Genomic DNA, 14816 nt, shown 5'->3' with positions numbered 1-14816 from the left:
AAAAAATTTTGCCTGGGTTGATTTTCTTTTCTCACAGTGATACGTATGATGTCCTGACAAATGAATATATTCAATAGGCGCCAACCAAAATATAAGCATAAATCTATGTAGGCCCTACAACTTAACTATATACACTGTAAAAACTGACACCAATTGGTGTTAACAGAGGACCACACCCTGATGTGTTAAAATAACACCCTAGAGATTGAACATAACACCAAAGAGTGTAAATGTAACAATCATAGGTGTTGTAATAACACCTATAGGTGTAAAACTAACACCACCAATTTAACACCGGTGTAAAATAACTGGTGTGGTCCTCTATGTACACCGGTTAACACCACAGTTTTTGCTGTGTACATTCAAAAGGCAGTCATCAGCTCTCACTCAATCACGTGACTTCTTCACAATCCCGTTCATGCCACTGAAATTTCGATAATCATGACGCAGAAGTATAAGTCATTTATAAATTTATATATACCCATTTTATTTCATCTTGAAATGTAAGAAATAGTACAGAATATATATTCCAATTGGTGTCCGGCACAATATCACTTTTATTTATAAAAACTGGTAATACACAAGTACATAATATCATCTACAAATATTTTGTAATTCATATAAAATTTCCCTATAAAAATCACACACAATGCAAGCACTAGTTCTTTCGACATGCTTTTAGGTTTTCATTTTGTAATGAAAGTACCGTAAAGAAATATGATTCAAAATTTAGAATTCTACTTGCCTATTCTCAGATCCACTAATACAACGAAATAACTTACGAATAGAACGATTGTGTTCGTGGTAGTTTTGTTCAAATAATAAATAAGAAAATATACCGCTATTTACATAAAGTATTGCATATAGAAATAACATAAATATAAATAACGTAAATGAATGATACAGCATGCGCAAATACTGGAAAAAGCATTTGTTTACATGCTTCAATAACCATGATAACAAAGGGGGGAGCAATATTTCGGAGGAAAAATGTTGACAAAAAATGTTGAAAAAAAGTCTTCAATTTCAAAAGAAAGGGGCACACTTCTGTTTTCATGACATTTTTACATTACAAATTTTCATTTTGCTTCTCAAGGGGGGGGGGGGCACCTGCCTCCTCCCCCCCACTTGGATCCGCGCCTGGTTTTGTCATGACTATAGCATTAACATATAATAATGCGTATGCTGGCGTTTCTTTTTTGGAAGAGATTGAACATGTCTATTGATGTTTTCTTGAACAGATATCTAAGGATGAAATCAGAATATATTATGGATCACCATTTTGTCTCCAAACATATTAAATAGATAATCCAAATTAATAGCAAATCCACGATTTTTTGAATTTGTGCTCTATCATGTAACGGTTGTCTATTTAACCAATCACAAACATTTCACCAACATTAATTTTGACAGTTTAACTGCATATGTGGCGATCATACCAATTAATCCCTAAAAAGCTAGTTTCTGAGCAAGAAAAGCGACGACGAGGGCACCAAGAAATCCGAAGAAAGATCGAAGTCCACTGGCTCCGTTGTCTGGGTAAGATCTACCGGGGCACATGCGGCAGGTATCGGGACAAACAAGGCCCATGTAGGATGGATTCGACTCGCACATCCCATCTTCCAAATAGATAGGACAGTATCCACTGGTGTCCTGACACTCAACTGCAGAGGGGGGGGGGGAACAATCAATCATAGATTTTAGATGACCAATTTATCAATACTATCCGTTGTTCCTTCGAAATAGGAAAGGGATTTATACAGTGATGTCTATGTAGCAATGGTTGTCTACCCCTCAGGGAATATTGTCAGGGAGAATTCCCTGGTCTAAAAGTCAATTCAGTTTCCATGGTTCAGTGTAAACATGAAGGGACAAAATTGATGAGGTTGTTGGAGGGGGAAGGGTAAATTAATGATTACGTTTACAATATATTTTATTTGTGAAAATCGATAGATTTGATTTCTTAGTACCTTTGTAAGGAATTTGGCGTGTAAGCAAGTCAGATCTACCAAAATACTAACAAATATATGCGATGCTGAAAAAGAGACTAACGTGTTGAAAATACAAATATGATGTTATCCCAAAATACATTTTTTTGATGATTTCTTCTGAGGGGGGAGGGGGTAGAGTTAATATCTCATTTATAACGACATTGATCCTTGAATGAAAATTACCCTGAGACAGCATAAGCATTGACAGACATTTTCGCAATTATCATGTTATGTAATCCTATGCCTGTATACGTTTCATATAGTTTCCATTCGAATGATAACACCTTCAACTAACTGTTCTTTATTTAGTTTAAAGAATATGGAGAAGAATCTTACTTTGAGGTAGCAACTGCACTGGTGAGCTCGCAACACAGAGATTACAGCTTTTCCTGCACTCGTAGTTCATGTATCCGGGATTTTCTTGACACTGGTCATTACTGGCCCAGTATTCACAGTTGTCATGGTAATCTTCACAGGCTGGAATGGAAATACAGATAAGAAATGTATCAATAAATCAATGAATGATGGGATTGAATAAATTTTTATAGGTAGAAAATGAGGAGCCATCGCTCAGTTTGGCCACCCGACTTGGTTCAAGTTTGGTATTCAACCAACCAACCGACCGACCAACCAACCAGAAGGTCCTTTGTCCTAGTGTGACGAGCAAGATTAGAGAAATCTTAATTTAATGCCAATATCAGTTATATAATCCTTTCGCAATAAATTAAAGAAGGGGCGTTAAGCCCCTCTATTATATTCAACTAGAATATTTATTACTTTTCATGGGGCGTATGGTGGCAAATCGGACGAAAAATATCCGTAATTTCACGAGCTTTCTCGTTTCTTTTACTTACTATTCATCAAGCTGCTACTGCTGCACTGTCCACATGAACGGGGGCAGTACTCCAGCATATAACTTGGGTTTTCAGTACATTGCATGTACTTAGCCCAAACTTCACAGTTCTCGTTCTGGTCTTTGCAACTTTCTGTTTGAAGAGATAAAATAAATGAAATGAAATTAACTATTAACTTGTTTGCTCTAATTATCGAATTTTCAATTTCAAAATATTGCTTTGGGTATTTTGAGTAAGGGGGCAGCACTAGAACTAAATGTGACGAAATTATATTGTCTCGATCGGAAAATTATAGTGATACAGAGTTACATGAGCAAAAATTCTCCGTTTTAGACCCCCCCCCCTTTTTTTCATTTCCCCCTGATCCGTTCTCATATTCTCGTTTCATTACTTGAGTTATCGGGGGACATCCCTTCAGCCCGGTCGCACCACCCGTGCTGCACTGAGACACTTCTAATCACATTTTTGCACTCTTAAAAATGAAATATTAAATCAAAATTTGAATGGTTCGGGGAGAGACAACCTTTCCAAATGTTACATCCAACCTTGCACAAAGCTGAATCCAACATTTCAAGTGTTATTAGCAAACATTGATTCAACATTTCATTCAGTTGTAAAGTGTGGCTTTTAATAAAACGTAGAACTTCATATTTGAAAGTATTTAAAAACAAATATATACATTCTGATTAAAAAAAGCAGGTTTTGCTTACCAGTGACGGTGCCGGTGTCACACTGATCACAACTAACTTTGCAGTTAACCAACATCCATGCCGGGTTGATTTGACACTCTCCTGCCTGAGCCCATGCCGCACAATTACTATGTGAGTCCATGCAATCTGATCAATGACAAAAAGAAATATTATTCGTTTGATAGAAGGCACAAAACAATATTTAATAAGAAATCAATAATTCAAACACAAAGGTGCGAGTTGCTTCTACCCTGTTTGGAGTTCAACGATATAGCCTCGTCGATCTGGCGCTGCACAGCGGCAGCGGCAGCCGGGCCCATCAATCGGGCAAAGCAAATTGTCGGAGTATTTCATTTCATGTCTATTTCGAAGAGAAAAAGATGATTTTCCCCCTCCCCCTCTCTCTATCTTTGATTTAAATACAATTGTTAGATTGTCGAATGGATTTCCTATGTACGTCAGTCTAGAGAGTGACATTATAGTAATAATAATGAATAAAATGGTTATTGCTTTATGCATATGGAATCTCATCTCTTTCTTGAATTGTTTCATGAAGATTTCAGAATGAATCGGAAGAGTTTAATTCAGCCCAGGGCCGGATCCACTACAGGATTTCCCAAGGGGATGCATTTTCAGTTACAAAAAATGTCCTTACTTTTCTATGCATGAAATATTTCACTATTTTTTTTTATTTGTGCCTCTCAAGGGGGGGGGGCACGGACCAGATTTGCCCCCCCCCCCTGGATCAGCCACTGATTCAGCCTTTATCCGCATTGATAGAATATGATCAAAATTAAATTTTGAATCATCTTCGTTGTCACTCGGATTTAAAACATATATTCCACACCGACATATGCTCCGTTTGAAATTTCACAATTGGTATTTTGTGGCACTATAGGTATAACTGTCATTCAGCTAGTAAGCCCGTTGATTTGATGATGCGTCTTGGTCAATTCTCAGCCTACGTTTGATTATTAACTATAAATTCTATGAAAACAGTCAAAATTATGACCTCTCAACTTACCAGTTTCTCCCGGTCCTTTGAGAAATAAGAAGATAAAGAAATAAATGCAATTAATTTACAAAATTTCAGAATGTGAGCATAATTTAACAAAGAATATGCCTGCATTCATTTTTTTTCAAATGACCATTTTACAAATGAAGCAACTTATTATATTACCATAACGAAAGAATTTATATTGATGACAGAATATATCATCCGATACGTATCGGGCTAATATCATCTGGACCAGTTTCTTTATCAGAATAATTGTAAAATAATTTCATATCTGTCATGTCTGTGTAGAGGAGGATTATAACACATCGCTTCGTTTGATTAGTTGAGAAAATATTTTATTTTATTTCCATTTCAAAACGTTCAAAGCAATAATTCCATAATAACATTTGACGATCGAAACATAGGTAGTTTTAGTAAATAAAACTTGTATACAAAGGCTCAAGAGTATAAATATTATGCTGTCATGATATGAAAATGATGATAATGGTAGTACGATACTAACAGTAATATCAACAAAATTATAATGACATAAAGATAATGATGCTGATTAAAAAATGATAATACGAGAAAATAACAAACAATATTATCACTAGCGTAACAACCACAAGCACCAACCAATAACAAACACACCACAATGATGGGGGGAGGGGGGTATCTCTGACTCACCTGTAGTAGGAGTAGGAGTACATGTTCCACAGCTTTGCTTGCAGTTTGTCATCACCCATTGATTGGTTTGACAATACCCAGCTTGAGCCCAGGCTGAACAAGCTTGATTCATATCCATACACTCTTCCTCGGGAGCTTAAACAAAAATCACATTCATGTTATTAGTCATTATCACAATATACCAAGGTCTTAGTTGCATAGTGATAAACAAATTAGAGAGTGCTACAAACAAAGGAGCGGCTAAATTTCTTACGTTGATACAATTTTCATGTTTTTGATATGACAAGTGTCTTCATCTTTTTAAAATAAATTATTATATATCTTAATTATCGAATATCATAAGGCGAAGAGCTGCAGTAAACTTTGTATATTGATCAAATGAAAGTAATGAGTTTTGTACCAATTGTGACTTAAGAATGTTCCCCGTGTATTCTGTGTATCTCCAAGCTCGCTGCATAGATTCTTAAAAAATTGTATATAAAGAAAAAATAATTTTTCAGAATTCAAAATATGTCAATAGTAATAAATATTATAAACGGGAGAGTGGAAGAAAACAATTTTCAAGAAATACTTACTGGTTGGATCAACAGTTGTACCATCTAGACATGATAAAAAAGAAACAAATATAGAAACATTATTGATTTGTTTAATCCTTGTCTCTATATTCACAAACACATTTTTATAACAAAATATTTGTCACATTTAGGTACCCTTTCATGCCCATATTGAACTACGTTTTAGACATGTTAGAATGTAGATCCATTGGCGTAGGGTTTGGGGTTTGAAACCCCTTCCCCAAAAAGTTTAAAAATGGAATGTCAAAACTTTTGATATTGCAGTTAGGTTTCGACATCATTATTTCAACGAATTTCCTTGAATTTCTTGCAACTAAGTTACCAAATCTATAATGTCTATTACCAAACATACTCATGATCAATCAATAAATCTGTAAAAACAAATCTGCTCACCCGACTCGCTTGCTCGCACATCTTTTTTTTTTAAGATTTAGTGCAACAATGAAAAAAAACACTCAGCTCCCTCATAAATGTTACCACTGCTGAAAACAATGAAAACATTAATGTTTCCCACTATTTTGAGAAATTTCCAGCGACGTTAAATGAAATATTAAACTATTGGCTCAAGTAAATAAATAAATCATGGTTTCAAAAAGAATGACCATTCGAATGATATTAATATTTAACGAATGGCACAGGATGTAAGTATAGGGGGCATGGGGAATAAAAAAAGATGTAACAGAGCGGAGTTAAGGACATAAAAACACCCTTTGAAATGAATTTCTTATATAATTTTGGTCGCACTCACCACACTGGTAGTAGATGTTGAGTTTCCTGATATCATTTTCGCTGAAGTCGGAACGGTAATCCAGTCGGTACCTCGTGTCACGAGCTACGATGGTCGGTTGTCCGTTTGATGAGAAAGCAGTCATATGGTAGTGCATGACGGATAGGTAATCGTATTGGGTTCCAAGATGGTCGATGTAGGTTTGGTCATACTTATCAAAGTTATACTCCAGACCTGTAATATGAGCAGTGATTTAAACTTTACTTGACTTGATTTTCATTCATTTAAGTTTTTTTTCATTTTTTATCTTTTGATTTTAAGACGTGAACTGTGGTGATTTTGGAACTTTCAGTTTTATGATGAAAATGTTGCAGACAATTATTTTATTTGATCCGCATAGAGCCTCACCTCTGATGATGTTTTGGCGGTAGATGTAGACAAAATCATCGCGATCTGTTCGTGTTTGCTCGTGGTGGAATCCGACGGCATGCATAAGCTCGTGGATGATCGTACCCAAGTTCGTAGTGCACCCAACTCCCAAAGAAACCTGCTGTTGTCCCCCGACACGGCCGACCAGGGAATAACACCTGAAAGTGATTGAATGTAAAGGTAAGTTTCGCAAAAACAACAAAAAAATGCAGTAACAACGAAAACTACACCCTGGTAAAATATGTATAGTATGCAAATTGATCAAAGGTTACATTGTTTTCATGGAATCCTAACGTGTACCAATTATAATAATCCTTATTTTCTCAAACAGTACCAAGTTCATCACTCTTGATGTAACATTAGTTTTCATTTTTATGCCTATAATGAAAAAAACAAAACATTTATGAATATCTGCTTTTTAACCTCCATGTTATCAAAACTTTATCAAGAAGGACAAGGAGGACTTAACAATATAATTGAATGGTTGAATAATTAATTTGAAACGCTTTATTCTTGTCCCCTTACCCGTTTCCAGGGAAGATATAGATGTAGTCTTGCTGGTTCGTTCTCTGTACAAATCTGATGCAGGTGGTGTCGTGGTAACGGTTCATGGCTCTGAAGATACGCCCTCTTGTGGCAGCATCTGATGGGTTTTAAGAGCGAGAGAGAGAGAGGGGGGGGGGGGATAAGATGGATAGGAGAAGGGAAGAGAAAGGAAGAGAGTGGGAGAAAGAGAAAAACAGACAGACGAATAGGGAGAGAGGAGAGAGCAAGATAATGATAGGAGGGAGGTGAACGAGAAAGGTGAAAAAAGGACAGATAGGGAGAAGAATGAGATTAAAAATGTAAGAATTATAAGATTAGCATCAATATTTTTTTTTATAGAATACACTACCAAACAAAATATTCGCCATGATGAAACACGGAACTTATTTACCGTGATTATGGTGAGTAGCGGATGACAAGAACTGTATCATCTTTATCAAAAGGTAGCTTATTACGTAATAGTGTGGCCTACTTTTGTCGAACAGGATGAAGTATCGGACTTCCGCAAACGCGGTGTCTTAATTAGATATGAAAGTACAATAGAGTACGGAAGCATAGACGTCACACACAAACTTTCAGCGTTTTGGCAACCATTATTGTTGGATCATGATGAAAATGCACACGGACAACAACAATAACAGTAAATATACTGTACCTAAAATAGCGTCTTTGCGCTAAACGATAAATTAACTACTATTATAAAATATCAGACTTACAAGATAATTGTTTGGGTTTTACTGAACATGATAACTCTTAACCAAAAAAAAATAATAAGTATGCAGATATAGGCACAATTACAGTCTTAGAACATCTATGGCTTGGTGTGCAACCATTATTATTATCATTATTATTACTATTATTCTTTACTATTCCTTGACAACGATTTCCTTACCGTAGTAGCCGTCGATAACGTATGGAACGATCCCATTAATCCACCTCGCTCCTCGGTTGCGTAGTGCGTTTCGTCTTTGACGATTGGTGCTGTTACAAGGTACGGGAATGTCCCCCTGTTCCATACATTGCTCTAAAAAAAACCAGGGATGTAAAGTACGTTAGACATGTTGACAAGTTTTTAAATGATATTGTAGAACAGTTTATTTGGAGAAAATCATTAATATAGGGAGAGAAAAACGTGGAAGATTTTATTATTTTTATTTTTTATACTTTCAACATGTTCAGTGTAAGGAAAATGGTGATACAATCTATTGCTTGTGTCGAGCCGAGTAATCGGATAGCGTATACATTCGTAATTCCGAAGCTTCGTTATTCCGAAGGTTCGGATATTCCGAAGATTCGTTAATCCGAAAGCGAAATAAGGTTCGTTGTTCCGAAGGTTCGTTTATCCGAAAACGAAATGAGGTTCGTTCTTCATTTCGTTTTCGGATGAACGAACCTTCGGAATTACGACTCTCATTTCCTTTTCGGATTAACGAACCTTCAAAATTACGCCACAATAGTTCGGATTAACGAACCCTTTTTCGTTTTCGGATTAACGAACATCGAGGTATAGGCAATTTACGTGTTTCGGAATTACGAACCTTCGGAATCACGAAGTGTAACCATTGGATGGTTCGGATAGCCCGATCTTGGTGAAAAACCGGGTGTTATGGCTCGGTGGATTAGTCCCCGGATGTTTACCCGCAAGGTCTGGGGTTCAAATCTCACCGCAGCACTCTTGCCCTTTGGCAAAGTCTTTATCTACAATTGCCAATCCTCACCCAGGTGAAGTAACCGGATAAACAAGGAATTTATTTAATGCTAAGTTGCTAATTTAATCAGGGCTAGCAGTGCTATATAGTCGGGGTAATTAACATGCAGCCCTTAGAAACCTTATGCCAAGCGTTATATAAATGCTAGAATTATTTTATTAATGTTATTATCATCATCATTATTGTTTGGGAAGGAGCAAAAAAAGGGAAATTATGTGAATGAAACAAATTGAGATACTCACGAGTGTCATTCATAGCTTTGTTTTGTGCCATGATATTTGTAAATGCGTCACCACTCTGTGCTGTGCCAAAAGTTTTCATTGCTGCATTAGGCAAAAAACAAGGAAAGAAATGAAATGTAATAAAGACAATTAGTGTATTGAAATATGTCAATATTTAATTTCTTAACAGTTATCAATAATCATATTACTTAAAAACATAGTCGTGATTTTTGTTTCTACTTTATTCATTGGCAGAGTTAGATATATATATATTTTTTCTACTTCTTAACCGTGTCTTATGTGAAATTTAGCAAAAAAATCTCCTTTTTTTCTTTTCAGGTATACACTTTTTGAATTCTGTATCTAATGTATCATTCTAACTTGAATAGATAAGATGTAAAAATATGGAAAGCCATATTAAAATCATCTAAGCACACGATTTGTTTTAGAGAGTAAAATATAAACAAACAGATCATTTCCTAGAAACGTTTATTTTTACACAAAAGTGTTTACAGCTATGGTGTCTTTACCTACCATTTTTTGACTTATAAAAGTAAAACCTTTCTTGTTCATTTACTGAACGTTATTATGATTAATTGTTATGATAATGTTTGTAACGAACCTTCAAACGACGGTGCTGCAATATCCATCTGATTGAGAAAAAATGAAAGAAAATGATTAATAATGATGGGGATACAAAGATACTAACTTCGTGACTATAACGATATTATCAGTACTTTACACGAGGAAAGTGTAGATGTTGTCGTATAAAAAAAAACAGACAAAAGGCAGACATTTTCAATGTTTTCGTTTTATGTTCGCTTGTCATTTTTTGGCTACAATTAGCATGATTAGGTCAAAAAAATTCCGTGCTTAATGTGAAAATTGTTTATTATATTGCCTCTGGGCACAAATACTTCATTTTATTCTAGAGGGAAAGAGTCCCATTCCTGTATCGATACTTTTGAGCGCTCCCCCTATCTAGAGATCTATCTTTGTGTATTGTGAATTACTGTGAATTATTGTGAATTACATACATACATACAGTTTACATGGTTTACAAAACAAAATAACAATACATGTCTGTACACTTAGTTAAACTCTTTCCAGTTATGCTATACCGAATAAGATGATTCTGTTTGAAACATAAGTAAGGATTTGAATCAAATTCTGATACATACTACCCGCTATACCCATATATATATAGTTAGCCGAACGAGAAACAATTAATGTCATAAAATCATCTCCACGCTTTTGATTAACAATGATCCGGAGTACTTCTGCTGATTAATGGTTTCTTTGGTACACTGCAAGTTTGGCTTTTATACCGCTCAACAGATTAATCAACGTGTAAAAGGATCTTTTGGTTTCGGAATAAAAATGAATGAACTTTGAAATCAATGCTATTTGATTGCCCCCAATCACATCATTTATTTTGTATTTTGATTTTTTAAGTGGACTTCACACAATTTAACGAAACTGAGATTTATTGGTGATTGGCATAAGTTTGACCTAATCACTAATAAAGTAGACAATTGACTATCATTGTAAAGTCAAGAGTCCACTTTTTTTTGAGACGCAATATTCATATATATATACATATTAAAAAATCATATCAATTGATGATATCAATTTAAAAAAAAATTCCTGTTTTAAATTCAAAGTTATGTTTCTCACAAAAACATTATATTCGGTACAGATTTATCAACGTGTAAAAATCATTTTAACGGATAAATGCAGTTATTGATTCTAGATTTCTGAATATAAACGGATGAACTAAAAATGCAACGCTAAATTCCAAAGATTTAAAGTAAATCCAGATCGGCTGTGAACAGAGACCAGCCGCATATTAGATTTAGATTTAAAACCTGTAGACGATATAAAAATAAAAGATGTTAATTTAAATCTTTTGAGGCTTAAAACTTAATTCTGTTTTAATCCTAAAGATTAAAAAATGAATCTAATATTCGGCTGTGCCGCTGTTCACTATTTACAACCGATCTGGAATCATTTTAAATACTTGAAATGTAGAATGATATTTGATAACAAAATCCTGATACTCACTCCACCATTTGGAACTCCTTGGGCATTTACATAGCCAGTTTTGTAGTTGTACTCCGCCTGTTTAAAAAAGGGGAAAATTGTGACTTTTAATTTAGGATGGAATAAGCGGGGTATAGAGAATGAAACAGATACTAGTCCGAGATTCATGAATTCTTGATTGGAGGATTCTACATAAGAATTAAAGAGAGAGAGGGAGAGGAAGTGCAGGAAATAACAAAAGTAATTATGACCATTCATGCATTCGAAAATGATATTTATGTTAAAGACATATTCTTTTTTATTATTCCTCTCCAACACTGTTTTTAATACAAATGCACACCTAAAATCAACCTTGTCAGTTTCTTAAATCTTAATTATAAAATAATTTCATTTATTAGAACAAGCCTATAGAGCAACGTAAACATAGTTGTCAAATTTCAAATTGAATACACTCCCTATAGCATTGCAATGTCCGCCTAAATCAAGCACACAAGGTAGTTTGAAGTGAAAAATTACATGTGACATATATTGACATTTTATAGAAAAATTTATCAGAAGTAATGAATTATTATACATGTATGAATGAAGTTTAAGCCTTTCATATAATAAAAATAGTGTAATAAATGAAAATGATAAAATGAATTTTGAAGTGAAAAGCTACACTTGAAATATATTAAAATTTTGTAAGGAATTCATCAGAAGTAATAAGTTACTATACATGTATTGCTGTAATTATAGCCTTTCACTTAAACAAGTAGTGTAATACATTAATTCAAATGATAAAAACGAAAGTATACATAATTTGGTCAAGCAAAATTCTCTAAAACGACGCTTGACAGAAATGATCATCATTTCATATAAGACAACAGGCATTTCAGCCATTGAGTATATACTTCACGTTGCTATTCATAAAAACAATTATCTTGGTAGAAAACTATGGTAAGGTATGGAACAGAGGAATTCGAAACATTGATGGCTGTAGAAGAAGGATGACGCTTAAAAAATTTGATCCATTAAAATCATCAAGCAATGCACGCAATATACAGTGCGTCCCAGAAAAAACGAAACCGAGATTTATCGATCATTTATCATTATTTAATCATGAATAAAATAGACAAATGACCTACCAATTTAAAGCTTAGAATCTCCTCTTTCATCTGATATTACTTAGATTATTTCTCATTCACGCATGAGTGAGCAAATGCAATTTGAAGAAAGGATATCAAAAACTCATTTGGCGGGGGGTATCTGGGTTTCAAAAAGAAAACCACATTTTTGAAAAGTTCAATATCTCCTCTTTAATTTGATACCTAAATTACAGAAAATGATCACGAAATAACAAAGTTCTGGTCATTTGAAATAAGGCTTGAATTTCAATAATTTCATAAAATGAAGAGGTTCTCCAGGATGGCTTTCAAACTCTCTCGACACTCTGTTTTGTTGACGATCAGCCATGCATTAAATCTTTTGTTCACCATGCGAAAGCTTCTGTGGGAAACCGGTGAAAACACGTTTATCTCATGAAATTATGGAAATACAAGCCTTATTTCAAATGAACAGGACTTTTTTATTTCTTGACCATTTTTTGTAATTTTGGTACCAAATTAAAGAGCAGATATTGAACCTTTCAGAAATGTGGTTTTCTTTTTGAAACCCAGATAACCCCCGCCAAATGAGTTTTTGGTATCCTTTCTTCAAATTGTTTTTGCTCACTCATGCGTGAATAAGAAATAACCTAAGTAACATCAGATGAAAGAGGAGATTCTAAGCTTTAAATTGGTAGGTCATTTGTCTATTCTATTTATGATTAAGTTATGATAAATGATCGCTAAATCTCGGTTTCGTTTATTCTGGGACGCACTGTATAATCTACACATCGTACTGCATGGGTTGTGGAAATAGAATAAAACTTTCCAAATTCACTGCGAATTTTATTCATTGAATTGAATTTAATTTATTTTCATACTTCCGAAGAAAATATATCAAAAAATAACAACACAATACAAGAAATACGTTTAATTATATACAGAATACAGAAGATCATGATAATGGCATGCAGTAAATGGAAGTGAAATATGAAGGAACCTGCATAAAAAGCAGAGCTTGTCATGTCTGTAGGGTTTTACAAACCCCCTGTTTTCTAATATTATTTTAAAATATACTTGTCGGACTACCATTATAACAAAAAAGGGTTAAATGACAACTTTTTAAGCCATATCAATTATACTTACATAGGTGGTGCCGATGAACAAAATGCTCATGCACCCCAAAATCAGTGAAAACTCCATCTTCTAAATCACACAGTTATTATTCTTATTACACTGACGTTCTATTTTCCTGTCGTGAAAGTATATATCAAAGTAGTATAAGCTCGTTTCTCTTCTAATATTCACTTCTGCTTCTTCTCGAACCAATTCCAAACTGATTCTTTCTGAAGTATGGAACCTGTATTTATAACAAAAAGGGAACTACCTGAAAACTCTTTAGTCTGGTCATTTAGTGATCAGGACAGGATCTTGGTGTGACAAAGCATATAGTTCCTGGTGGGCGCGTTTTTTCATCACATCCGTATAAATCAAGATATACCAGACCAGTCAGAAAGCGCTATTTTCCGGGAAGCATCGGCGAACTTTTTCCAATCAGAAAGTGATGTATTATTTTCCACGCCCATTTTTTTTAGACTTAGACTCCAGACACGGGTAATTCGAAAACGTTACCGTCGTCATTATCAACATCATCATTTCGAGAGTAAAATGAATATAATATTATGTCGGGGTCCGTGGACAGGGGTCACCACAATATAGGATTTGTTTTCAGCCCTTCGCTTCGGCATCACCTACGGTTCCCATAAAAATATAAAAGGGCCCAGCTTCAAGTGCCGTTTTCAACGTAAAGGGGACTGCATTACAAAATCTGTCTTCAAAACTTTGTAGAAGAATATATTTTTACGCCACGGGTATCATCGCCTGGAGTAATAACGCGGGATTTACGCCATTATTTTCAGAGGGTATATTTTTCGTTAAGGAAAATTCACTTTTTGGACGCAAATAAGGAGCATATTGTGTATTAAGTGACCCCACTCCCACCCCACCCCCACTGCAAGGTCCAATGAGATAGTGGTTCATAAGACCCGATGGTACACCCCAAGTTTTATCTTTACATTGTTTTAGTTTAATTGCTATAATAACTGTAATAACATGAGAATATTGTCCCCGAAGTTTCAGTATCAAGATTTAGAAAAAGTTTACAAACCTAGACTAACCTCCTTTTTTCGTCGTTGTTTGAATTGTCTTAAAAGATATGAAAAAAACAACAAATTCAGAATGAATGAGATTTCTAATAATTATG

General features: G+C 34.6%; 1 protein-coding gene across 1 annotated transcript; it reads right to left on the bottom strand.

Annotated features, from left to right (window-relative positions):
• Positions 1–1208: 1208 nt before the first annotated feature.
• Positions 1209–13909, bottom strand: LOC121407072 (zinc metalloproteinase nas-13-like). Its single transcript, XM_041597993.1, has 15 exons — positions 13700–13909; positions 11490–11546; positions 10048–10075; positions 9447–9527; positions 8388–8519; positions 7475–7592; positions 6929–7107; positions 6542–6754; positions 5794–5817; positions 5219–5353; positions 4559–4573; positions 3556–3681; positions 2846–2977; positions 2328–2468; positions 1209–1664 (listed from the first exon to the last, which is right to left on the bottom strand). Exons 1-15 carry the CDS (start codon positions 13754–13756, stop codon positions 1450–1452), a joined length of 1653 nt encoding a protein of 550 aa, XP_041453927.1. The 5' UTR covers positions 13757–13909; the 3' UTR covers positions 1209–1449.
• Positions 13910–14816: the final 907 nt, after the last annotated feature.

Source organism: Lytechinus variegatus, chromosome 2, assembly GCF_018143015.1.
Source record: "Lytechinus variegatus isolate NC3 chromosome 2, Lvar_3.0, whole genome shotgun sequence".
NCBI classification, from domain to species: domain Eukaryota; kingdom Metazoa; phylum Echinodermata; class Echinoidea; order Temnopleuroida; family Toxopneustidae; genus Lytechinus; species Lytechinus variegatus.
This window is presented reverse-complemented; position numbering and strand designations above follow the sequence as displayed.

Coding starts and splice junctions, on each gene's coding strand:
- LOC121407072 (XM_041597993.1), bottom strand. CDS start 13,756: ATGGAGTTTTCACTGATTTTGGGGTGCATGAGCATTTTGTTCATCGGC. Junction 7,593..8,387: donor CGTTATCGACGGCTACTACG/GTAAGGAAATCG, acceptor AAAACCCATCAG/ATGCTGCCACAAGAGGGCGT. Junction 5,818..6,541: donor CAACATCTACTACCAGTGTG/GTGAGTGCGACC, acceptor TATCATGTCTAG/ATGGTACAACTGTTGATCCA.